The sequence below is a fragment of the Nelumbo nucifera genome, chromosome 3 (assembly GCF_055504915.1).
Source record: "Nelumbo nucifera cultivar China Antique chromosome 3, China Antique-T2T, whole genome shotgun sequence".
NCBI lineage: Eukaryota > Viridiplantae > Streptophyta > Magnoliopsida > Proteales > Nelumbonaceae > Nelumbo > Nelumbo nucifera.
Window position 1 is genome coordinate 20639667 of NC_142651.1, and position 24142 is coordinate 20663808.

The 24142-nt window shown below is 39.3% G+C and overlaps 3 protein-coding genes and 1 non-coding gene across 5 annotated transcripts; 1 reads left to right on the forward strand and 3 right to left on the reverse strand.

Annotated features, from left to right (window-relative positions):
- The first annotated feature begins 63 nt into the window (after nucleotides 1–63).
- On the forward strand, nucleotides 64–2797 carry LOC104600875 (uncharacterized). Its single transcript, XM_010264024.3, has 2 exons — nucleotides 64–2373; nucleotides 2524–2797. The coding sequence occupies exons 1-2, from the start codon at nucleotides 1702–1704 to the stop codon at nucleotides 2614–2616; spliced, it is 765 nt and encodes a 254-aa protein (XP_010262326.1). The 5' UTR covers nucleotides 64–1701; the 3' UTR covers nucleotides 2617–2797.
- Nucleotides 933–1005, reverse strand: TRNAK-CUU (transfer RNA lysine (anticodon CUU)). The gene has a single exon. It is a non-coding gene; the product is annotated as a tRNA-Lys (tRNA).
- Nucleotides 2798–3247: 450 nt separating the features above from the next.
- LOC104600883 (Zim17-type zinc finger protein) lies at nucleotides 3248–7767 on the reverse strand. Of its 2 annotated transcripts, none has more exons than XM_010264037.3 (4): nucleotides 7496–7761; nucleotides 7222–7342; nucleotides 6754–6882; nucleotides 3248–3623 (listed from the first exon to the last, which is right to left on the reverse strand). In XM_010264037.3, exons 1-4 carry the CDS (start codon nucleotides 7633–7635, stop codon nucleotides 3516–3518), a joined length of 498 nt encoding a protein of 165 aa, XP_010262339.1. In that variant the 5' UTR covers nucleotides 7636–7761; the 3' UTR covers nucleotides 3248–3515. The 2 variants fall into 2 exon arrangements, with proteins under 2 accessions (XP_010262339.1, XP_088757924.1); XM_088901798.1 differs by lacking the exon at nucleotides 3248–3623 and adding an exon at nucleotides 3643–4575 and having other exon boundaries at nucleotides 7496–7767.
- Nucleotides 7768–8992: 1225 nt separating this feature from the next.
- On the reverse strand, nucleotides 8993–19382 carry LOC104600899 (nucleolar essential protein-like protein). Its single transcript, XM_010264056.3, has 7 exons — nucleotides 18820–19382; nucleotides 18437–18529; nucleotides 17925–18069; nucleotides 17702–17812; nucleotides 17538–17620; nucleotides 17353–17410; nucleotides 8993–9457 (listed from the first exon to the last, which is right to left on the reverse strand). Exons 1-7 carry the CDS (start codon nucleotides 19138–19140, stop codon nucleotides 9378–9380), a joined length of 891 nt encoding a protein of 296 aa, XP_010262358.1. The 5' UTR covers nucleotides 19141–19382; the 3' UTR covers nucleotides 8993–9377.
- Between the last annotated feature and the right edge of the window lie 4760 nt (nucleotides 19383–24142).

The following is a 24142-nucleotide window of genomic DNA, read 5'->3' on the forward strand; positions in this document are numbered from 1 at the left end:
CACTCAGCTTACGAATCGAATCCAAATGTTGATATCATGAGATCTCTGCAGGGTCGACTGCTGCGGTATGCTTTTTAAGCATAGTGATCCTTCTGTGGAGGAGCCCGACCAACAATTCGGATCAAAAAATTATCAAATGGCAGGCTAAAAAACATAAAAAGTTGTTACTTGTTGGGAGATTTTAGGTTGTCCATCTTTTCCACCTATCCTAATCTGTTTGGGATGCCATATATTTACAGCTTCTCTTTATATATGAATACAAATTTAAGCATAATGTTCATGGTATATTACAAGCATCGTAACAGAATCTTGCTATAAATGTAATTCCCTAGCAACAAAAAAAAAAACAGAAGGAATAACTTGTTAAAATTAAGTTTTATTGCATTCACAAAACCAAAATAGAGACTTGGAATTTGGGTAATTTTTATTTTCAAGGTCAGACTCAAAATAATACTAATCTTGGGTGGAGGATACGATTAAGGACAGTTTTGCCCATCTGATTCAATGATTTTTTTTTTAACATGTTAAAAAAATTCAATAATTGAATATTGATTCTCAACATTTTTGCCATTTAACTAAATATTGCATTAATTTACCAAAAAAAGAATCAATTATGTTAAGTTTGGCTCATAAAGTAAATAATGAACATTAGATACCATCATTTATAATGTTTGTCTCATCTGTTTATGTTCTAAAACATCTTCTTTCCTTCACCTTTTATAGTAAATAACTAGGACACAATGTATAAAATTTTCAAAAAAAAAAAAAAAACAAAAGTTGAGGCTCTCCACATAGAGATGGAGGGGTTCACTGTAAGTCAGGAAGCTTCATTATGAGAGTCAAGTCCTGAAAGGAAAACATTGAAAAACGCCTACACACTTCTATAAACTTCATTAGTGCATATAAAAAAATTAAAAGAAACGAAAAGAAAGCGCCCACCATGGCGCTCGAACCCACGACCACAAGGTTAAGAGCCTTGCGCTCTATCGACTGAGCTAGACGGGCACCGATGATACAGGTTCCCTCTTCTACTAATGATTTCATATAAACATAACTCAAATAAAACACATCCTACCGGAAGGTCCTGCTTTTTCTTCCATTTTTGGTAGAGATGGTGTACCTACAGTCTGGGCTAACTTTTATTCCAATTTTCCTACTACAAGGATCATCACCATTACCATCCTCATCATTTAAGAAAGCCAGATGTTTTGCTAGGATTAATGTATGCAATTGGTAGAAGCATATCTCAATCACTGAAAGTGTAATGGTGGCTGTTTGAAGCTCCGAGTCCGACCCACATAGGAAGATCCAATTTTGGTACTCAGGTGGTCTTTGAATGAGAACATTTCTATCTCAAGCTCGGGTTGTCAGCAAGTTAGAACTCAGGAATTTGGACCAACATGAGTTAGAGTCCAGACCCTTGATTAATTAAGCAACAATATTGGAAGAGATTACTATTATTCATTCATTGGCCAGGTCTGTGGGCCATCAAGCAAGGCAACCGACCTTTCCCTCAGAAGCACGTTTAACCACAGCTCCTCCCATTGACAGTCTTATTCTCCAAATCAGTAGTAGGGACGTCCATTCGCTTGAAGACTACATCTCCCTCATTCACCAAACGTTTTTGTTTCTGAGTCCATTTCCCTTTTATATATATACCCAATTACCTCTCTGCGCTATCATCCATTCATCCCAAAGAAAATGGAGGGTTTCTGGTGGTGGGTTTTCTGCTTGTACTGCCTTTGCATTCAGAACGGCATAGCCAATGCCCAAGCACCAAAGATAGCACCTTCTAGTTCTGTCAACACAGCTGCTCCATCTCCTGCCACAATTCCTTTATCTTCACCATCTCCTGGACTCCCACCGGCTTCAAGCCCAAATGTTCCACCTTCTCAAAGTCCATCACTCCATCACTCTCCACCTTTCTCAGCTCCTTCCAAAACACCAGCTACATCTCCACCTCTAGCACCTGCTTTACCACCACCACCAGAACTCTTGCCGCCATCAGAAGTACCACCTGCACCAACAAGGAAGCCACCAGCACCAGCTCCAGCTAAGCAAGCACCACAACCAGCAGGAGTGCCTTCACCATCAAAAGAATTGCCAGTGCCTGCACCAGCACCAATTAAGGAGATACTGGTGCCAATACCAGCACCAGCTATGGAGACACCAGTGCCAGCACCAGTTCCGGTGCCTTCACCTGCACCAGTTCCCACAAAGAATAAGAAACACAAGCACAAGAAACATCATCATGCACCAGTTCCAGCACCAGCACCAGCACCAGTGCCAAAAATACCTAGTCTACCAGCACCACCTGTCACTTCAGACCCAGATGATCAAATGGAACTGGCTCCTGCCCCGGAACCGAATCCGGTAATATAGCTTTCCTTTTTCCTATTTTCTATCATTGCAACTTGCAAGCCATCTTTTGCATAATATTCACCATTTTACCACCTTTTACTACAAGTTTTTAACATATCACTGCATCAAATGCATTCCAATGACCACTTTATTCAATTGCAGAATGGAGGGATTGAAACTTTTCAGCACGGAGGACTACTTAGGTGGGTGAGGATTGGAATAGCTATTCTTGTTCCTCTGGCAGTTATGACCTAGAATTTTTGTCGACCCATATTTGATAAGATTGATTTATTTACTAAAACGATATGCATATTTCAATTTGCTACTACTGAAGATGAATGCAAGAGTGAAGATTTATGTTTTAATCCCTTCGCTCAATTTGCAGACTTTCTGCACTACAACAATGAAACAAGGTTCAAAGTATCGTATTCGTATCTTTTTTACGGTCCGAAATGCCTGTTTTCAGAGTTTCAGACCCCTAACTTTTTTTAATAATAAAAAACATCTTATAAGTTCCCCAAAAAACCAAACTTCGAAAAAAAAACTAAAAAAAAGTGTGTATTGACTATTTCTAAGTACCGATACGATATGGTCAAAATGCGTATTGTATCGATACTTTGAAGTCCAGTTCTAACCTCACTCACCCCCCCCCCCCAGAGAGAGAGAGAGAGAGAGATTCCTTGAATGCAAAGACTATGTATCAATGCAGCACATATGACACAGGTACCCAATACGGCAAACTTCGCTGGTAAAAGGTTGTGGACTTGTGGAATCTAAAAGCATTAGTTCTCATACTGTACAGGCTTCAATTCTGAACCTTACGAATCGATCCAGCCATTGCATTCTCAATGAGCAAATAGACATTTGAACAAAAGGAAACAAATAGAAATGTCCAAAATCTAGCGTTGCTCCAATAAAAAAATATGCTGTCAACCCTGCAAATTGAATTCTTCTTTTTTTTGTTCAAAAATTGAATTCCTTTTATTTTCAAAAAACAAGCAGGTGATCTGAGCTGAACTGTGCATGTTGAGGGCCAAAAGGTATTTAAGTTACAATCACCATTGCTGAAGAACCGAAACTTTTATACTTTACAGTTTCACAAAAAAAAAAAGGATCAGAATGATATGCTTAACACTGAATACTGATGCCACACGTCATACTTGATCAGCAGTTGTCTCTGTGCTTATATCCTCTCGCAAGTCATACTCAACAACAAGGCCAAGATTGTCAACTAATTTGTGATGCTGGAGACACCCTGCACACTAATGCCAAGCAATGCAATTGATCAGAGCACAAATTTTGATAAAATTGAGATAGAACAATAACACAATTTTCAGAACACAATCTAATGTGACTATCAAATTGGGACAATTTTTATTTTATCAGAAGCGGTAACTTTCATTAGACATATTAAGAGAATACATTGTCACCACCCAGTCAAGGTTGTTTACCCCAAGAAAAGTACTTTCTGATTTCAGAACAGCCCAAAATAAGTTTTTCCTGAAAGTTCCTTGCTTTGCAAGGGTGTCGGCTAGTCCATTCGCTGACCTCCTTGTCCACTTGAACAGTGCCCCAACCTCCCTTGCTAAGCAGTTTATTTCCCTCGTGAATTGTCGATGTACCCAGGCCCCCAAGTTATGTGACTGCAACCACCCAATTAATAGTTTAGAGTCCCCTTCTACCTCAATCTGGTGTAAGCCCCATTGTTTAGCCAGTCTTAGACCTTGTAGCAAGGCCATAATCTCTGCTCTCAAAGAGTCTCCATCACCTATCGGACCTGAATACAGTGCAACCAGTCTGCCCTCCCTGTCTCTGAAAGCTCCTCCCACCCCAGAGGGACCTGGGTTTCCTAAGGAACTCCCATCGAAATTCAGCTTCACCCATTGATGTGCAGGAGGGATCCATTGCTCCTTTAACACAGACCTCAATGAGGAAGAGTTTGCCACAGTGTACCATCCTCTAAACAAATCATCAGCTGAATAATCTTTAAATAAAGGGGATGCTTTAAGCCAATGAATGACCTTGGTAGATAGGCAGTCAATGATTTGCTCCTTAGATCTTTCAGAACCCTGGAAGATCCTATTGTTTCTTTCTTCCCAGATTGACCACAAAACAGCTGCTCTTGTTGCTCTCCACATTGCTCTCCCCTTCTTCTTTGGAGGTCTAAAGAAGTCCGGATCAAAGAGTCTTACTACATCCGAAGGAGGGGTCCACCTGCATCCAAAGAGAGAGGAAAGCCACTTCTAAACAAAGGCTACAAAAGGACAGGATATAAATGTGTAATGGTCTTGCCACAGGCCAAGCAGAGGCTACACACGTGGGGTGAAAGGCAATAGTTTGGCCTTCTTTTTTGCAGCATATCTAAGGTGTTGATTTTCTAGAGTACTACCTCCCAGCAAAAGGCCCTTATTTTTGGGGGTACAAGGTTACACCAAACCTCCTTTGTTGGGAAGGTTCCTGCCAAGTTAGATGAAAGGAGAAGAGCATTGTAAAAAGAAGCACTAGTGAAAAACCCAGAAGGAGAGGCTGACCAAATTCTACTATCCAAGCAAGACTGATCAAGGAACAGAGTATTAAGAAGGGCAATCAGATCATCAACCATACCCATTTCGGACTCCCTCAACCCCCTCCTCAGACCCAAATCCCAAGAATTACCATTCAGATAGACAGAGGAAATGTTTTTTTCTTTATTCAACGAAAGAGAGTAGATGGACGGGAATCTATCTTTGAGGGAGACATCCCCAAACCAGACATCTTCCCAGAATCGAACTTTATTCCCTGCACAAGCATCAAGTCTGATAAATGGAAGAAATGAGGATAAAACGCCATGGATAGCTTTCCAAGGAGATGACCGGGATGCCCTAAGGTCAAGACCAATATCCCGCCTGTTTTCTGCCAGTTGATGAACATACTTAACAGAAATTCCTTTTTCAAAAATTTGTCACTGACATTTAATACTATAATCATGGCTACAAAATCCACTGCAATCACCATTTATAATTAATTAGACAGCTGTGTAACACTTGCACATTCCTACCCTGAGTTATTCATCCATATTCAGAAGTGGCCAAACATTTATGAATTGAAATATAGTAAATGTTCTTGGAAATTACTTGAAGTAGAAGTGATTGGATCCTTCCACAAGATGCATGGGCATAAATAATCAAATTTCAGTTTCAGCATCAACCCTGTTAGTTCATGGTTCAGACCCAGCACAGTAAAAGAAGGGTATCTTCTTTTTATGTATGAGCATCATTGAAGTTGCCATCCCCCTTAACATTTTTAAAAGATGCAAGAATTGCAGAGGAACTCCAAGGTACAGAAACAGATCAGAAAAAAACATACTACCCCCCCCCCTCGTCTTGTGTAGCCCCTTTTGCTTATATGTAAAAAAAGATCAGAAAAATAAAAAGTTAGAATATAATACATGCTACACATTTTTTTTGTGTTAAGATGAACTACCGCATGTGTAAAAGTCCAGACTTGTATCATGCAAGGAGATGAGGGGATATCAACAATTTTCTCTAGTAAGTCCAATGAATGGGGTAACAATACAGTCGTGATTGGCTATTCATCAGAAAAAAAAATATAGTCATGATTGACAACATTTGGAATGAAAGGAACCCAAATGAATCATTGGATTTTCAGTAACTCCTATCTATTGTCCAAACAAATTATTACCGATTTACTTTTGATTGATCACTTTTGACTGTAAAACATGCTTGGTGCATATTCAGAGTTAATAGGGGTCACTTTTTGGGTTGGCAACATGAAGCATCAATTCAGATTCATGTATTTCCTAAAATCTGGGTTGGTTGCTATTCCATCCATCCATCATCCAAATCTTACCCCAACTGTATGGGGTTGGCTACATGAATCCTTTTTCACCATTCTGCTCCATTTAATGCCATTGAGCGTGAAAAGACGAATCATGATCCATGATCATGAGAAGCACTTATGGGTTTGTGATGAGGACAGATTCATTAAATGTCATGATTGCCTCAAATAATGTTATAGCACGGCTGCCGGATTGTCTAAATGATGGTATCACATTTCCATCAGAAGCTCATGCTAAACCTATTGTTATTAACTCATTGGTTATGAGTTTTAGTTTAGATTATATTTATTTTGCACAGGAAACCAAAGTATGGAGATCATGCGTGAACAAAATTTTGCAACAGATTTTTAAGGAGGTTCTTTGTTCCCCAAGCGAATACCTCCGTGACCTCTTGAAGGCTATTCAAAGAGGATGCTAAAGCTTGTAGGTTACATGAGATCGTAAAATCCACCCACCCCAGTCACCTGATATAATTAAAATACATCCCCACCCACGCAACACAGACACAAAAAAGGAAGTATAACTGCAATAAATAAAATAAGAACATATATTACCTGTACAAAAACAGTTCCTCGTTCATAGGCTAATCTGTTCACCAGACGTTGCGATCTTTCACCACAGGCGTTGCACGTAAACTGTACAAGCAAACTTCTCCTGGGGAGCTTTATGTCAATGGTTGGTTCCTGCATAGAGTTGATATTAAAAAGAAGTAAGAGTTGGAAAAAATTATATGCGATTCAGGTTGCCCAAGTTCCTTGAATTTTCGAAAGGAAAAAGGGGGAAATACATGGAAGCCTCAGATGGAAAGATGAATAGCAAACGCCTGTTGATCTGCTATGCACTGGGAAAAAAAAACAATTTTTACATAGGAAATGCCTTCTCTGAGTGCAACATTAATGGAAGGTGATTCTATTAAAAATCCTAGAAAATACGCCTTTGAGCAGGAAGAAAAGAACGGATAGGAAGAAGCATGAATCTGTATGAAATAGGTTGCAAGACCATATTATGTAGATTAAATATACCCTTAGAGATGTATCATCTATATAGTTTTCTTCAGGTGGAGGTAGTTCAGCGATATCGTCCTCTAATGCTCGCCGCCGCTTCTGCACTACTGACACTGCTCGATGAGAAAGAATTCGCGAACTGTAAATTATTCAGAAGTATTGCATTGCCCATCAAAGTGCTATCTTACCCAAATAGAAGAAATTAAAACACACACACACATACAGAGAGAGAAAAAGAGAAATCGGGATCAAAATCTGAAGCCCTAGACAGGAGGTGAGAAGGGTTGCAGACCTGGGGAAGATGACAATCTTCCTTGATTCAGGGTTAAATCTGAGGAAGTTGCGGGTGGGAGCAAGAATGGTAGCTTGACGAGGCTGGACAGTGTTGGGCTGAATCAGAAGAGAAATGGCGGGAGTGACCGTTGCAGCCATTCCTCCTTGATGCGGGAACTAGAAAAGAGAGGGAGAGGAATGAATGGTCGACTAGACTACTCCACTCCGTCTTCACTCTTCAGTCTCCATCCGCACGCTATTCGATAGACGCATGAGATGAAGAGATGTTAATAAAGGACACATCTGTCCTATAGGCTATATACCTTAACATCAATTTGGGCGTCCAATTAATACCCAAAGCCCAAGCCCAAAAAGATTCCATTACTTCTGATGGGCTAGGCCGCAAGGGAATGTCTTGGGCCTAGGCCCATAGAACGCCTAGTTGTTGACTTGGTACATATTGATATTGACCAACCAGGATATAAACAAGGGTCTTGTTTGCGCTGTACGTCTACGTTTCCATTCCGTCTGAGACAGTCTAAGAAGAAAGATGCAGCGAGAATAATTGATATATCTGTAGCTCTGCAACCAGGTCGTAATGAGAAATTAAATGTGAAGATTAGAGAAAGAAATCCTTCAAGGGTTATTGATTGAAAAGGTGCCAACCAACTGGTTGGTAAAGTCAAGTCTCCTGCTGGTTGTAGCAGAGACTTGGGGTCGAATCCCACATTCCCACCTACACCTGGGGTTGGACTTTGGAGGGGTTATGAGTTGGGGGATGGGCTACCCCCGGCGGTTTACTTGGTAATGAAACAAGTTCATTTATAGAGATAACATCTACTATATTGAAAGATACAGCAAGATAATTCTACACATTTATTTATTATTATAAGGTCGGTCGATAGTATGATGGGTGATCGGTCCAAAGCCCCAGCCAAATGGACGACGGACTACACACGGACTCAGATTGTGTTCATGGCAAAGCAAATATACCTTGAGCTTGATTGTTGATGCTGAATATCAACCCCCTGAGCTGTCAGCAAAAGAGAACATCCAGCCTAAACTCAGCCGCAGGAGAAAAACGATGCCGCTGCTAGGGCTGCGAACAGATTGGATATTTGGATTGGACTCGATTAAGGATATATCCGATCTAATCTGATGATAAGAAATCATACTGATCCGAGTCCCATAAGAATCCGTTTAGTTAAAGGATCGAATATACCGGCTAAGCGAATATAGACGGATAGACCAGCCACAGCCAATGATGCTGCGATTCAGTCAGGACTCAGGACACTCCGAGTCCGACCCACTCTGGTTCAGTTAGGTTGGATTTTTCCGATGGCTCAAGCCTCAAAAGCTGGTTTCTACCAAGGAAAATAACAACCAACAGCTCGGTTCCCCGCATCATTGCATATCTCATTTTTAAGAGTTTGATTTATGCAAAATCAATGCTAGTCAATTTTCATAAATAGCCTTTTTCCAATAGGAATTTTAAAATGTTTGATGGCACAAAACATGACTAAAAAGTTGAAGCTTTTCTTTCTCAAAAAAACAATAAAGTTAAAAGTTTTCTTAAGCCCCAACTATCCACAATCATTTCGTTACTCTTCCCTGTCGGGTGTCAAAACAAAATGACATTTTTCCATGTTTGGTACAACGGATTAGTGTATTTGGAGCAATCAGATTCAAAATTATGCAATTCTCTTGAGTAAAATCCTACATCTCATCAATCTTCAATTACTACTCTTCTTCCACTTCATCAGAAAAAAGTCCCCAACGTTTCGCTATCTCTGACTTGCAGTAATTCTTTCTTGATGAAGGCCGTTATTATGAATTGTACCACAATAACCGCCAATGTATATGATTGAATTCTCAGATACTGAGGGAAGAGAGACTGGGATCTAGAGGATCTTCCATTTATACTCCAATGCGTTGCATATCCGTCCAATGCAACATGCAGCACTCAGTGGATAATTAGAAACTACAATATGAGAGAAAACAGAGGATTATGACTGGATTCAACACTTATGTTTGATCTAAGCAAAATTAAAAATGTCAAATTTGAATAAAATAACTAAGAATTTGAAATAATTGATTATATAATCCACTTCATATTCACCAAATTAGCAGAGATGCATTACTTAATGGATAACCAGGAATTACAAAAGAAAAGTTCTAGCATCATAAACAGAACACACAACATACTGTTAGCCAGGAATTTTGAAATTGCTAATCAACCTAGAAAATGCTCAAATCAAGTATTTTAAGAATGCTAACCAACACTCAATATTGAAAAAAAAATCAGGTACCCAGAAAAAGGATAAACGTAACCCAGCAAATCCTTAATCCAACTAGTTGGGGTCAGCTGGTACAAATCTTGTCAGACTAGTGCACCTCATCAAGAGTCGTGATTTCAGTCAAATTGTGAGAAACAGGATTAAAGTGATCTTCAAATTTGAATAATCAGTCACGCATACAGAGAGCCAATAGAGCTCTAATTTTTAAATTTTGGGGCAAAATATATCTTCGTTTTAAATGATATCCAGTTTGCATTTGATTTGATCACGTGCAGCAAAGACATTACAATGACAATAATCACCAATATGCACAAGCAAGAATATTGACATGGCATCCCAGTCCAGCTCTCATCTTGCTTCTGCCAGCATGGATGCTTCCAAACCATCCCTGTGCTCTTGATCATACCAGCAATTATCACTAGAGATATGACACTTGAACAGACTCAGTTGATCAATCCAGAGTACAGGCCAACTATGGCTTCAGACGTCCCTTCATAGACAAGGAAGAAACTCGCCAACCCCTCCTCCCTTTTCGTGCCAAACACCTCAGCAGACTTCAGGGAGTTCTCCTACCCCTCTTTCTTCTGGCTTTCCTCATCCCCAGCACCCCCCCCCCCCCTTCATGCCTCTCACCGAGTTTCCCCTCCCTGTTGTTTTCCAGGTTCAAATGGATCAGCTTCCAACCCTAAGCAGAGTGATACACTTCAGAGAGCTGCTCCATCAAGGTTTGGTAGGAAGGTCATGGAGAACACAGGAGACGGTAATATAAGTAGAGCCTTGGGGATAATTAGAAGGGAGGAAAGTGACAAGGAACAGAGAGCAACTGAAAAAAAACAATTTAAGAATGGGAAACTTCAGGAGAAAAATGGTAAAAAGGGCCCCAAAAGAGAACTAAAGAGGCTCCAACGGTGATTGTTGGACGGCTCCTCAGATGGAAATAGGATGAATAAGGGAAGTTCTGTAACAGTGGCTCAAAGAAGGTTCTAAGTTGGAATGTCAGGGGTTTGGGAGGTCAGCTCAAAAGGAGTCTAGTAAAAGAAACTCTAGAAAGAGAGAATCCAGATATAATCATCTTACAGGAATCAAAAAAGGAAATTGTCGACAGAAGACTTATGAAAGCTATCTGGGGAATAAGGGGAAGGAAATGGACCTCTGTCCCTGCAGTAGGTTCTGCAGGTGGAATTTCTGTAGCCTGGAAGGAAGAAGAAATTTCAGGTCTGGAGATAGATAAAGGGGAATTCTTAGCCTCAGTCTTGCTCACCAATTTAAAGGATGGGTTCAGCTGGATTTTAACCGGAGTTTATGGCCCAAACTCACCCTTAGAGAAAAATTTTGGGACGAACCGGATTCCTTGCATGAGGCTGAAGACATTCCGTGGTGTTTAGCAGGACATTTCAATGTAACCAGATTCAATCAAGAGCATTCCAATGGCAGAGCTCCAACCAGAAGCATGAGGAATTTATCCAACTTCAATTTCAGACACAACCTTTGTGACCTCCCCCTTAGTAATGGTCTCTTGACCTGGTTAAATATGCAAGAAAATTCCATAAGTTGTAGACTTGACAGATTTCTGTTATCTCAGGAATGGATGGAAAAATTCCCCAACCTTTCCCAAGAACTCCGCCCTCGTTGTACCTCAGATCATTGGCCAATATTGCTGAATACTGACAGGATCATAAAAGGAAAACCCCCTTTCAGACTGGAAAAATTCTGGGCTTCTCACAAAGACTTCAAAAAGAAGGTTGCAGCTTGGTGGGAAGAATGTGGAGTAGAGGGTTGGGCGGGATTCAGGCAGTTACAGAAATTGAGTACTTAAAGAGAAACCTAAAATCTTGGGGTAGAGAAGAATTTAAAGCCCATGAAGAAAAGAAGAAAAGAACTCTCTCAGATTTAGAGGAGTTAACAGAAGAGAGCAAAATGGTATCCTTGATGACTCAAGCAGGAGTAGAAGATCTGAATTGAGGAAGACATGGGAGAAGATAGTTAGAAAAGAAGAAATTTACTGGAGACAAAGATCAAGAGTGAGATGGCTGAAAGGAGACAATAACACTAGATTCTTTCACGCTTATACCTCAGGAAGGCGTAGAAAAAAACTTCATCTCCAAGATAAAAGTGGACCAAAGGGAAGTGGAGAATCCTGAAGAGATTAAGGAAGCTTTTCTCTCCTTCAAAATCCTGTACTCGAAGGAAAATAATAACTATTTTACTTTGAACAGGTGGGAAGGTACAGTTCTATCAGCTGATAAGAAAGAGGGGTTGGAAAGAAGCTTTTGAATTTATACCTTATTAATGATGGCAGAGGAATGGAAGTCCTTGAAGAACTCTATCAGATCTGTTTTCACAATTTCCCAACATTTCTCTGCCTCATCCCAAAGAAAGGGGGAGTTCTGGAGGTCAAAGACTTTAGACCAATAAGCTTGATAGGGAGCATCTATAAAATTCTGGCAAAGGTTTTGGCAAGAAGACTCAAAGAAGTCCTAGGAGACCTAATCTCCCCAAATCAATTTGCATTCGTAAAAGGAAGACAGATAGTGGACAGCATTTTAATAGCAAATGAATGTGTGGAAGAAAGGAAAGTCTCAGGGAAACCAGGGATCCTTGTCAAACTAGACCTTGAAAAGGCTTATGACAAAGTGGAGTGGAACTGTATTCTAGACTGCTTAAAGATGAGAGGCTTTGGTGAGAGATGGATCAGGTGGATTAAAGGCTGTATTGGTTGGTTCCTCTTGGTTTTCAGTGCTGATTAATGGAGAACCTAAGGGCTACTTCAAGGCTAGCAGGGGGGCTCAGGCAAGGTTGCCCACTTTCCTCCTTTCTCTTCACCCTGGTAATGGACATCTTTTAACTATCTTTTCGAAAAGGCCAACCTGCTTAATCTTGTGAAAGGTTTTGAAATGGGAAGAAGCAAGATTCACATTTCCCATTTACAATTTGCTGATGATACCATCTTGTTCTTGGATGCCACTCTTTTCAACATCACAAACACAAAGAAGGTAATTGAATACTTTGAATCAATCACATGATTAAGGGTTAACTATTCCAAAACTAGCCTAGTAGCACTAAATGCAGTGGAAGAGGAGCTTCTAGAAAATTTTAAATCTTTATTTGGGTTGCAAAGAGGAGAAACTTCTTATCTCCTATTTGGGGATGCCCCTTGGAAGGAATCCAAAAACATTCAACTTTTGGGGACCGGTAATAGAGAAATGTGAGAAGAAGTTAGCATCTTGGAAGAAATACCATCTTTCAAAAGGGGGAAGGCTTACTCTCTTAAAGGCCTCTTTAGCAAATCTGCCAATCTACTTCCTTTCAGTCTTCCAGATTCCAACCAAAGTCAGGATTCAGATTGAAAAGCTTCAAAGAAACTTCCTTTGGGAAGGAGGAGGGGAGAAAAGAAGCCACCTAGTTAGTTGGGAACAAGTTTGCAAGCTAAAGGAGGAAGGAAGTTTGGGAATTGGGCACTTGAAAGAAAAAAACTCCTCTCTTTTAGGGAAATGGCTCTGGAGGTTCCCTAAAGAACCCAATGCTTTATGGACAGCTGTCATCACAAGAAAATACGAATCCAATACCAAATTATCAATGGGTGGGATAGCAATCTCCATTTGAACAGGATAAAGACAACAAATCCTTGGAAAGGTATAGCCTCCACTCACACCTTGTTCTTTCCTTCTATAAGATATGAAGTGGGAAATGATTCAAAAATAAAATTCTGGAAAGATCTCTGGTGGGGAGATTCAACCTTAGCTGCCTCTTTCCCTAGATTTTTTAACCTCACCCTTGACCAAGATGCCACTGTCTCTTCCTGCCTTCCAGACCAAACTGCTGAAAACTTCCTAAACCTTAGCCTTAGAAGACCTTTAAGGGACATAGAGATTTCTGATCTAACTGCCCTTTTTCAGACCCTGAAGGAAGCCTACATCTCCCCCTCCCCCTCTGATACCCGAGTCTGGACTCTCCAGACAAATGGCACCTTTTCTTCTAAGTCTATGTTCAAGGCCCTAACTGCAGGTGAACTTAACCCCTCCTTCCCCTTTAAAAAGATTTGGTGCAGCCATGTCCCAACCAGAGTCTGTTTTTTATTTTTTGTATGGGAAGCTTGCCTTTAGAAATTAAATACTAATGATCTCCTGCAGAAGAAACATTTGGGAAGACTCTCTATCTCACCTCATGTCTGCATCTTATGTTTAAATGAAGGAGAATCATCAGATCACATCCTGCTTCACTGCAAATTCACCCAAAACATCTGGCTTCATTTCTTGAGAAAGATAGGTTACAATTGGGTTATATAAGAGCACATTCAAGACTTCCTGCAGCAGTGGCAAGGAATAGGACTAAGCAAAAGGGGAAAATTTTATTGGCAATCTGTTTTTCATGCAGTGACATGGGGAGTTTGGGATGAAAGAAACAAACGCCTCTTTGAAAATAAATTTAGGTCACTTGAAGAATTAATTTCTGATATAACATACCTTTGTAACCTCTGGACAGTCAATTCAGATTTGTTCGAAGGAATTTCAATTAATGATCTCAATAGAGAGTTTAACTCCTTTCTCTTTCTTTCTCACCCTCGTCAAACAACCCTGAAACAAATCCTCTGTAATCTCTTGGGGATCCTCCCCTCTTCTTTTGTACATCTTCTCATGTACTTGTTCTTTCTTTAATGAAATCTGGCTATCTTTCTTTCAAAAAATGATCATCTAAGGGGGCTTTGATAGCAGCTGAAATGGTTGAACTAAAAAGATTTGTCTTTTAGTGAATAAGGCTCCTGAATTACAGAAGCTGAAATCGAATAGATTACTATAACCTTGAACATTTTATTATTTATCCACTACCCGTTCAGCCCAGCAACTTCAGCCATTATCAAACAACCCCTAAATTCAATTTCTAAAATCTTCTGTCACCTCTAACTGAAGTTGCTAAACTTTGTTAGACATCCCTTAAACAACCCATGTTAAGATTATACAATACACTCTCAAACATTTCTGCTTTCAAAAAGTGCAGTTTCTCCAACTCATCTTTATCCCATTATATCACAGCTAGCCAACTACATTGATAGGATTTTCAAACTTCAAAGTATAAAGAGAGATTGAAGTTGGGTATATCATTTTACATAATGAGTGACCAAGCTAACTTCCTGAAACAAAGTTTTTCCTAAACTTGAGAGTCTTCAAAATTTTTCCAACCATTAATTTCCATGCAACCCAATCTCTTTCAGCATTTATTTTGTCCTTTATAGCTTTCAGGCAGGGGATTTGGCTTCCACAGAGAGAATCATTAAGATCTACCTAGAGAAATACTCCTAAACCACAAATAATAACTGAACACAACCTTATCCCAACTATTTCAGTTGGCTATGTGAGTCCTGTTTCACAATTCCATTCTGTAAAGGAACAAATTCCATCTCCTCGTGTCTTTTTCTTACTACTTCAACTCAAGTTTTGTGTTATTACTTTTAGAAATCACAATTTAGGTCTTGTGACACCTCACTAGTACAGCGGTTGGTTCTACATACACAAGACTAAACCATCTTAGAAACCAACAGCATACTAGAGAAGATCAAAGAGTGGGACAAAATAACCTAAACAATTATCAACAATGAAGAAATGAATATTTAGCACCACTTACATCTTCTAGGATACAGAAATTGGCACAATTTTTCCCTCTAATCAACTTGTCAATTGTAAGAACCTTTTCTAGTTATATTAAGAGGATGGAAGTTTCCAATGAGTTTATTCGAAAATGAGTAGCATCAGGAGCCATATAGGAGAAACTGAAACTCACCCTCAGATTCATTACATCCATCTTCACATTGGGCAAAGATAGAAACGTGAAGTATGACTACTTCCTACACTGGTGCAAAAAATCTTTATACATGTTCATTATAAGAACAAGCCAAGACTGAACCTAAATTTTCCTTTAATAATCGGTTTCATGACTGCATGTCTCACCCAAATGTCCAAGAGGATCTAAAGTTTCATGCCTTCCATTCTTACCAGCACCAATGGTGGTCTATTCTACCTAGAGTAAAGGCATAATCTGAATGGCTTTCAACTGACCTAGTCCATCATAACCTTACTTTGTGGCATGGCTTAATAAACTTTTAATAGGAAGTAGGAACAATCTTCAGAGTAACATGATATAACAGTCTTTTAACGTCCAACCCTAAGGTCAACCAACAAAAGAATACATGCCCCCCAGTTCAACAGACAGACTAAACAAGTTTGACATGGAGATGCACGTGTGTTGTATCTTCTTGTGCAAATAACCTTCTAACTTAATTTCCTGCTCTTCCTTTTCCCATTTCAAGGGGAGTAAGTGAAGTTCTCCTGTTTCTATATCTCCAAAACTCCTCCAGCTGTTCCTCATTGCTTTCTTTTCAAAATGCTTGTCTCTTTGTCTCTGTCACTCCCCTAAAATTGAACTTTTCCCTTTCCTTCTTTAGGTTGCATTTGGTTTCAGTGCAAACTTGACCAGATGCAAAATTTTTACCCAGTTCAGTTTTACTTTCATTTGTTTGTAATTATGTTTTGCATTCCTGTCTGATACAAAATTTGTACTTTTTGTCTCTTTTGCACTCACTGGCAGTGCAAATTTGACATCCCAAAAACTGATGCAAAATTTGCACCACCTTCCTCCTATCTCAATTCTTTCTCATATAAAGTGGGGACCGCATTATCTTGCATCCTACCTTACCCCTAGACAGATAACCCTCCTACTTCTATTCTCTTTCATTTAAAGTGGAGGTCACTTCATTTTACTTCTCACAAACAAGGCAAAGTCAAACCTAAAGCAAAAACAAACCAGAATTTACACTCAGCCCTTTTGCACCCCCAAGCATTTATTTACACCAAGGCAAATGAAATTTGTGCTGCAACCAATCACAGCCTTAGTTTGCCGTCACTCGACTCACTCCTCTATCTCTATTTCCTCACATCCTCTTACTCTTACTCTCTATTCTTTTTTCTTCCTTTTTATGTTTCCTTAAGATTGTGATTTGTGAACAAGTACCATCTCAGAAATGCCTAGCCGGGTCTTGCAGTGTTCCTGGGTCTCCTCATCAAAATACTAATAGTGCAGATAAGTTGCTAGGTAGACCAACCAAACCAGCATCCAGCTCTCCAGTTTGATAACAATTGTGTGCCCATACCTTCTACATTTGAAATATGTCAACTAGTAATTAAAGAGCTTAAACCTTAAAAGTCAAACATCCAGCTCTCCAGTTTGACTAATTTCCATTTATATTCTAAACAATGAGCATACAAATAACCAGTCAATGACAGAAGCCAGTTTGGCCAACAAATATATGCCAGTAAAAAACTTCCCTGCAGAGTATCGATTTGTCAAATGCAAAATAATTGGGCAAAGCAGGGGACCCTCAGGGAAAATTTTTTTTGGTCTGTATTGTAAGCTTTGAGATATGTTTGGGGTCAACACTCATGCTCTGAGTGGTTGACATTGTATTAACTGTTATTTTAATGAAGGTTATCGTTTCCAATAAAAAAAGCAAAATAATTGAATAATTTTTTTTTCTTTAACCTTTGACAAGATAGCCAACAAAGAATAATGCAAATCAAGAAAAACTTACCTGATATAAAATCATCAGTATACTCCTGATCTATTTTCCCATGGGCCATTGCACCAACCTGGAGATAAATAAAGATAGTAGTAAGAATAAACTGAGGCAATAACCATTAAAAAAACTAAGAACAAAACAGAAACAATAAATACAAAGAAAAAAAGAGGTCGAAAATTTAAATCTCTTTAAGGTACCACAAAAACAAGTTGCTGGTCATCGCCAGCTGCAGCAACATAGTCCCGTAACTGAACCAACTTATTTGAACTAAAAGAGAGACCTGAAATGCAATGAAATTTTTAATAGCATATCACATAACACTCAATCCAATGAACACACTTGTACAATGTCAAATCTTCACCTATTTTACGAGAATCAGGGGGTAAATACTGGGTTACAGGGTTCTTGATAACACGCAAAAGTTTTTCACGCTTTCCGGTAGCAGTCACACTCAACTTTTGTAGTAGCTGCACTGCAGTGATCATAAAGGATAGTCAGAGACAAAAATAAAACAAAATAAGATCCTATAAAAAGTGAACAACAGAATAATATCACAAAGAAATAAATGGAACTGTTTAACTTACACATGAGACCATAGAATCGTTTACTTGTTCTTGGCATGCGAACATATGGTTTTACTTCAAAAAGTACTCCTTTCCCAGTTTTCACATAGACAGCTTTTATCATCCCGGCCTTATTAAGTGGACTATCCAAAACCGCAAGGAGAGCCTGAACATTTAACAATTTGTGGCAAATCATGCATTTTATAGAAAAAATAAGCATGTAGGTATTCATGGTACAATAGAAAGGAGTTAACCTAGTTAACAAATTGGATGGCCTATATTTTAAGTCAGTAAATCAAAATTCTTCTTTGGAGTTTTACACATTAAAAGATTCAGGGGGTTAAGTGACTAAGGTATTTAGTTTTCCTCCGATTGATTACACGCTAGAAAAAATATGAAGTAAAGGCTACATTTGTCTCCATGTAAAAGGGAAAGAATGCAACAGTGAAACAAATGGACGAGGTAAAGTTGAATTTCTAAGACAATTTGTAAAAACCAAAAGATGGAGCCTGTGATGAAAAATTCGAAGTAACCTGGTGAATAATGTCAGGCCTGTAGTCTGCAGGATTCCTGTTATTCTTCCGCAGAAAATTGGCGTGGTCGTCTGAATTCAAAATATGATAAGTCTGAACACATTGAAATAGGGAAATTAGAAATTAGATCCTAAATTCGCATGAGAAGAACAAATGCTGGACTACACCCCATGAATAAACCCCCAAAACCTAAACTTGGATCCATTCAAGAACAAAGAAGCTCCGTAGAAAAGTAAACCAAAACAAATCAAATTAGCACCAGAGATGACCCTAATTCTTAAACCCAAAACCCTAGGAGGAGAATAATATGATGAAGAAGAACCAAAAATAAATAAATAAACAAATTGGAGCGCTGTTAGAAATATATAAAAGAAAAGGCGAACCTTTCCGACTTTGGCGACTTCCAGACAAGCCTTTTCGAGGACGAAGATGACCCCAGCCTTGGTCTTCTTATTGGAAGGTGCTACTGGAATTCCCGGAAGCACAACTATGGCCTCTTCTGCTTTCTTCTCTTCTTCTTCTTCTTTTTCTTCTTCTTCTTCTTCTTCTTCTTCTTCTTCTTCTTCTTCTTCTTCTTCTTCTTCTTGTCTTGCTCTCTTCGTTGTCATCTCCTCTTGTTGTTCTTCTATTTCTCCTTCATCTATATCGTATCTTTCCGCTTTCTTCTTTCGCTTAATCCCTTTTACTGCATAAGGCCTCACCATCTCTTTCTGCACTCTGTGAGTGTTTTTGCACGGCTCAGGTAGTTGAACCGTGGAAGCAGCACAAATAATAGAATTTTTTTCCCGGTTCTTCTCTTTCTTTCCACAATGACGGACAACCAAATTCAGTTGGGGTGACGAAGAAAAGTAGAAAACCTAGCTTCTGGTCCTGGCCTCCTGGCTAATAATAACTACACCATAAGAACTGTGTAGCATCTTACACTTCTCCTGTATGATATGAAAAATGTGAGGATCCGTGGGAAATCGGCTTTGGTGCTCACAACACCGTGTTCACACTTTACATCGTTCGCACAAAATATCCCCTTTCCCCTCGTACAAAAAACATACAATTACAGAAATATTTCCGGTGCACGGTGTAAAAGGTTATACGAACGGATGAGTACTGAAGCGAATCTCGTCCGTGGGTCAGAGGGTCCAAAAATTCTGATGCATTGGTGACCATGATTTCATAGAACACGTGGCAAGTTATGAGTACCGTGTACGTTGAATTAGCATCAACACCCCACAGCGTGCGCCCTGCAATATATGAAGTATCTCCCCAATGACAAGTGTAGGAGATGCTCCTAATGTATGCTGAGATGTGTTTATGGGCCTGCTCTATGAGGCGCCAATCTCATTTTGTATGACTATGCCCATCCATGAGTCATGTTGTTCCATGCATGCGATTACGGGTGCAAGTTCCTTACGGTTAGATCGGGTTGAGGTCAACCCTAGGTTCTGAACTCTCAATCATAGACATCAAATCAGCCCCCCACTAGGACTGTTTATAAGAAGTCCCAATCCAATCAAATCGACCAACCCGAACCGATCCAACCCGAGTCGATCGGGTTTTCATCAGTACAGGTCGGTTTTGGGTTGTGCAAATTCTTAAACCGATGATTCGAGTCGGTTTTCGAAATCGACCCGAACTGAACCGACTTAGTTCCTAGTTCAAACATGAAGTTCCAAAGCCCATTAGGCCACTTAGTTTTTGAATGGTTGCAAGAAACTTTGGATTAGTGAATGGTGATTAATGAACAACTTTTGTGATTAACTTTTCATTTAAATTTTATCATAGGAGATGGCTGAAATGATGTTCAATTTATGACTGTTTTTAAAATTAGCAAGATTTTGTCACATGAATGAACTTAGAACCCAAACCGACCCAACCTGACTCAAACCGACCAGGTCGGTTTTGCTTAACATTGGGTTGGTTTCGATTTCTATGTCAGGTAACCCGACCAAATCGGGCCGATTGGAAAAACTGCAATAAACCGACCCAACCCGACCTGTGAACAGCCCTACCCCCCACAACGGAAGATGTGCAGTGGAATGTTGTGGAGGGCAATCTTGTGGGGGGTTGATTTGAACTCCCAATCGTAACCCTAACAACCCAATCAGTCTTGACTCTAACCCAATTTAAAATCTTACATGGGGTAATTTCAGGAAATTGAAAGACATCCCCCAAAGGATTTTGTGCTTTGTATGGAGACGTTTGAGCCGAGCTCTCCCAACTAAAGTGGCCTTGGCAAGATTCAGTCCTAAATTTGATCCCAAATGTGAATTGTGTTTTGATTCAGTTGGAGATCTTGATCATGCCTTATTTTAGAGTTCAAATCAACGTCCCATAGCACATCCCTGTCGAGTATTGAGAATATTTTCCGATGATGACATCATCATTTTTGGGATTATCATCAGGAGATGTTCCCAATACACAACGGGAATGTATTGTGACATGTCATGGGGGCAATCTTGTGGGGGGTTGATTTGGTCTCTTTATTTTAATGGTGTTTGGAAGCGTGAGAATTTTTTGGAACCAATTTTCAAGAAAAAATGCTCATGCTTCACAGATCCATTTTTCATAAAAAAAAAAAAACGTTTTGATTTTGTTTGGGAGTGTTTTCTGTCCTATAGGCAGTGAACAACACTATGCTGTTTGGTAAGATGATTTTCATCGCCAATTAATCAATCGTTGGGAGCAATGGTTCACCGATGCATGAAATGTCAAATTTGACGTTTCATGCATTGGTGGAGTCCCGATTTACAAGGCATGTCCATGGTTCAAGCATTTTTTCAAAAAAAAAAGCGTGAAACAAACAGTCATACATATGGGCATCTGTTGAAATGCATGTGGATCCAACATGGCACCATTTTTCACAAAAATGGCCACGGTTCCAAACATTCCCTTTATTTCCGTGCAGTGCGTGTTGTTTGATTTGGCTCTCGTCTCACCATTAAGACTCAGGATAAGCCTAACTGGAGCATTGAATATTGGCTTTCCTACTGGTGGCAAAATGATCACTCCATCAATGAAAGTGACATCAATGTTTTTTGCAAGTTCATTGTTATTTTGTGGAATTGTTGGAAAGCCAGATGCCGCAGAACCATGGAGAAAATCTCTGTTAGCCCAGAATCAGTTATTAATGCAGCACATTATCAGATAAATGAGCCGGTTCTCTTTAAGGCCCACAATTCTGGTTCTCCAAGTCTTCCCGCAGCAGCACCACCTCTCACCAGCAGCAACATTCCAACTCATTGGGAACCCCCTCATCTCCATTTATCAAACTTAATGTTGATGAAGCAAATGGTGATTCTGTTTCTGGGCTTGGTATTGTGATTAGAGATCATTAACGTTAGGGCTTAAGAATTAAGACAAAGGGATTATGATTGTATATAGTGGAAACTACAATACATATAGGGATGGTATTTTTACTCATAAAACTGGGCCTATTGGGGTGGGTTTTCCCCAATCTTAAATAAGGAAGAGGGAGAGATAGGGTTTTTATCAATGTTTTCAACCCATCATTGGCTCGGCTGGTTGAATCCTTTGAACCGTCACCCGACCAGGATTCCGGGTCTGGTTCAGTCAAGACCCATCAGACAGCCAAAAATCATTGACTTGGTCAAGAACTATTTAATCCGGTGATCGGGTTGCGGGTTGTACACTCAATGCATGCAAAACTTTTGAAAACCATAACTTCGCACTACAATGTCCAATTGGGGTGATTTTTTTTTTTATTTTGGGTAACTTTTCAAGATCTATGCGTCCCAAAGAGCTGTAGGCACCTTGCCCTGCTATTTTCGCAAAAAATAACCATTTTTTGGCCTCAAATTGAATTTTTTAATATTTTTTATAAACTAAAAAAATAAAACTGAATTTAAACAATAAATATAACATATCTAAAACATATTTATACATTATTTATTGCTAAAATATATATGTATACACATATATACACATATATATGTGTATATATGCGATGGCGTGGCACGGTCTAAACCGTTCGACCTGACCGATTGAACCGATGACCCGCAACTTGGAGGCAAAAACGGTTTGGCGTTGAATCGGTTTCTAAAACATTGGTTTTCATATAATTTCTAAATCCACCCTAAATCTAATAGTAAATTAGCAAGGTACCAACTAGCTAGTTGGTTAGGTTTCTATTGGTCGTGGCGGAGAGTTGGGATTTTGGGATTCCCGCAAAAATCAATTTTAACCCTATCTTGCTCATCAATAACAAGTAATGAAGAAGTGTAGGAGAATTTTGGCCTACAAATTAGGCTGAAAATACAAGCTTATATGGGCCCAGGTCAAGCTTTTAACCAAGCTAAATGATCAGTCCTAATGAGGAGATTTTCAAATTTGAACAACCTGCCTAAACCTAACGATCCAATCCATCCTAAGTTATGTTGGGTTTAAAATAGCAAAATTGACGAAATTAGGGTTTGAGTTGGCAAAATTGGGCTTTGACCTTAGTCTTTGGCCAAGCCTATTGTTTATGTTTACTTTTTTTCTCTATTTTCTCTTTTTTTTGCTTTTTTTTTGTATTTTTTTTTTGCTGGACAAGTGGAGTACGAGAGTGGTATCCCTCCTCCCCAAGGGTTCAGATATGCTACCAACAATCACTTCCAACATTGTCCCAACATGAAGTTATTACAGTCACACATCAGAAATATCTCCCCATGAATGATAAGAGAGATGTTCCCAATGTGCGGCTGCAGTGGCCTGTTGGGATACTGTTTGGAGTGTTGTGTTGGTAGCAGATCCTTACCCCCTCCCCAAAACCCAAGATCCCCCACCGAGCCACCCCTTGATGAATAGTCACTTTGATCAATAGTAAATAATTTAGGCTTAAAAAGTAAATAGTTTACATTAATTCACATTAATTTATCGTTATTGTAAATAACTAATTTACTATACATTTTTGCTAATCAACAACAATTTCAATATTTTTTGGAAATTATCATAAATATTATAATTTATTGTTATTTAATTTACTATTAGTTAATTAGTTATAGAAAATTGTTAGAATTGTAGAGATGACAATTTTCCTTGTAAAACTATGGCTCTATCCTACCTCACCCCAAACAGGGAAAAATTTCTCGAATTTTAAATAGGGATGGGGAAGTGACAAGGTTGGGATGGGGAAAATATTTTTGTTCTAAATCAGGGACGGGGTTTTGCATATAATTCCCCAAACTAGATGGTAAATTAGTAAAATATTAGTAGATTTCATATTAATTTTTAAAATATCTTTAAATTTTTCTCATATTCTTATAATCCTAGGATCTCACAATTCCATTTATAAAATATCCCTAAATTGTCATAGTCCAATTTCTAAAATTCCCATAATCCTATTTGTAAAATATCCACAAATTAGATTATTTTTAAGTGGTTGCCTCGACGTGGGGAAAATTTGGGGATTCCCCATCCCTAACAGGGAATGGGTGCCTTGCCTTGAACCCGCCCCACCACCGAGGACAAGGCAGGGATGGGGAACAAGGGTGAGGGACAGGGAGGATTGCCCCATCCTGTGCATCGCACGGGGCCCTGCTAGTGTATATAATATTTACGCATATAGATATGTCAGGTTTGGGTTGGCACTTGGCCAAGGCCTCAACACTAACCCAATCCAAAGTTAAGTAGGGTTCATATTTAAGTGGACCCAACCCAACCCAACCCAACTTTTTGGGATTGGATTCAAGCTAACCCAGTCCAAGTTGT

Bases quoted from the DNA above. Each gene is read 5' to 3' on its own strand.
- LOC104600875 (XM_010264024.3), top strand. From the start codon at position 1,702: ATGGAGGGTTTCTGGTGGTGGGTTTTCTGCTTGTACTGCCTTTGCATT. The intron at 2,374-2,523 runs GTAATATAGCTT...ATTCAATTGCAG, and splicing joins CTGCCCCGGAACCGAATCCG to AATGGAGGGATTGAAACTTT.
- LOC104600899 (XM_010264056.3), bottom strand. From the start codon at position 19,140: ATGGTGAGGCCTTATGCAGTAAAAGGGATTAAGCGAAAGAAGAAAGCG. The intron at 18,070-18,436 runs GTTACTTCGAAT...TTAAATGTTCAG, and splicing joins GGCCTGACATTATTCACCAG to GCTCTCCTTGCGGTTTTGGA. The intron at 17,621-17,701 runs GTGAAGATTTGA...ATTGCATTTCAG, and splicing joins CCCTGATTCTCGTAAAATAG to GTCTCTCTTTTAGTTCAAAT.
- LOC104600883 (XM_010264037.3), bottom strand. From the start codon at position 7,635: ATGGCTGCAACGGTCACTCCCGCCATTTCTCTTCTGATTCAGCCCAAC. The intron at 7,343-7,495 runs GTCTGCAACCCT...AATAATTTACAG, and splicing joins AAGATTGTCATCTTCCCCAG to TTCGCGAATTCTTTCTCATC. The intron at 3,624-6,753 runs GTAATATATGTT...GCTTGGCATTAG, and splicing joins GAGGAACTGTTTTTGTACAG to TGTGCAGGGTGTCTCCAGCA.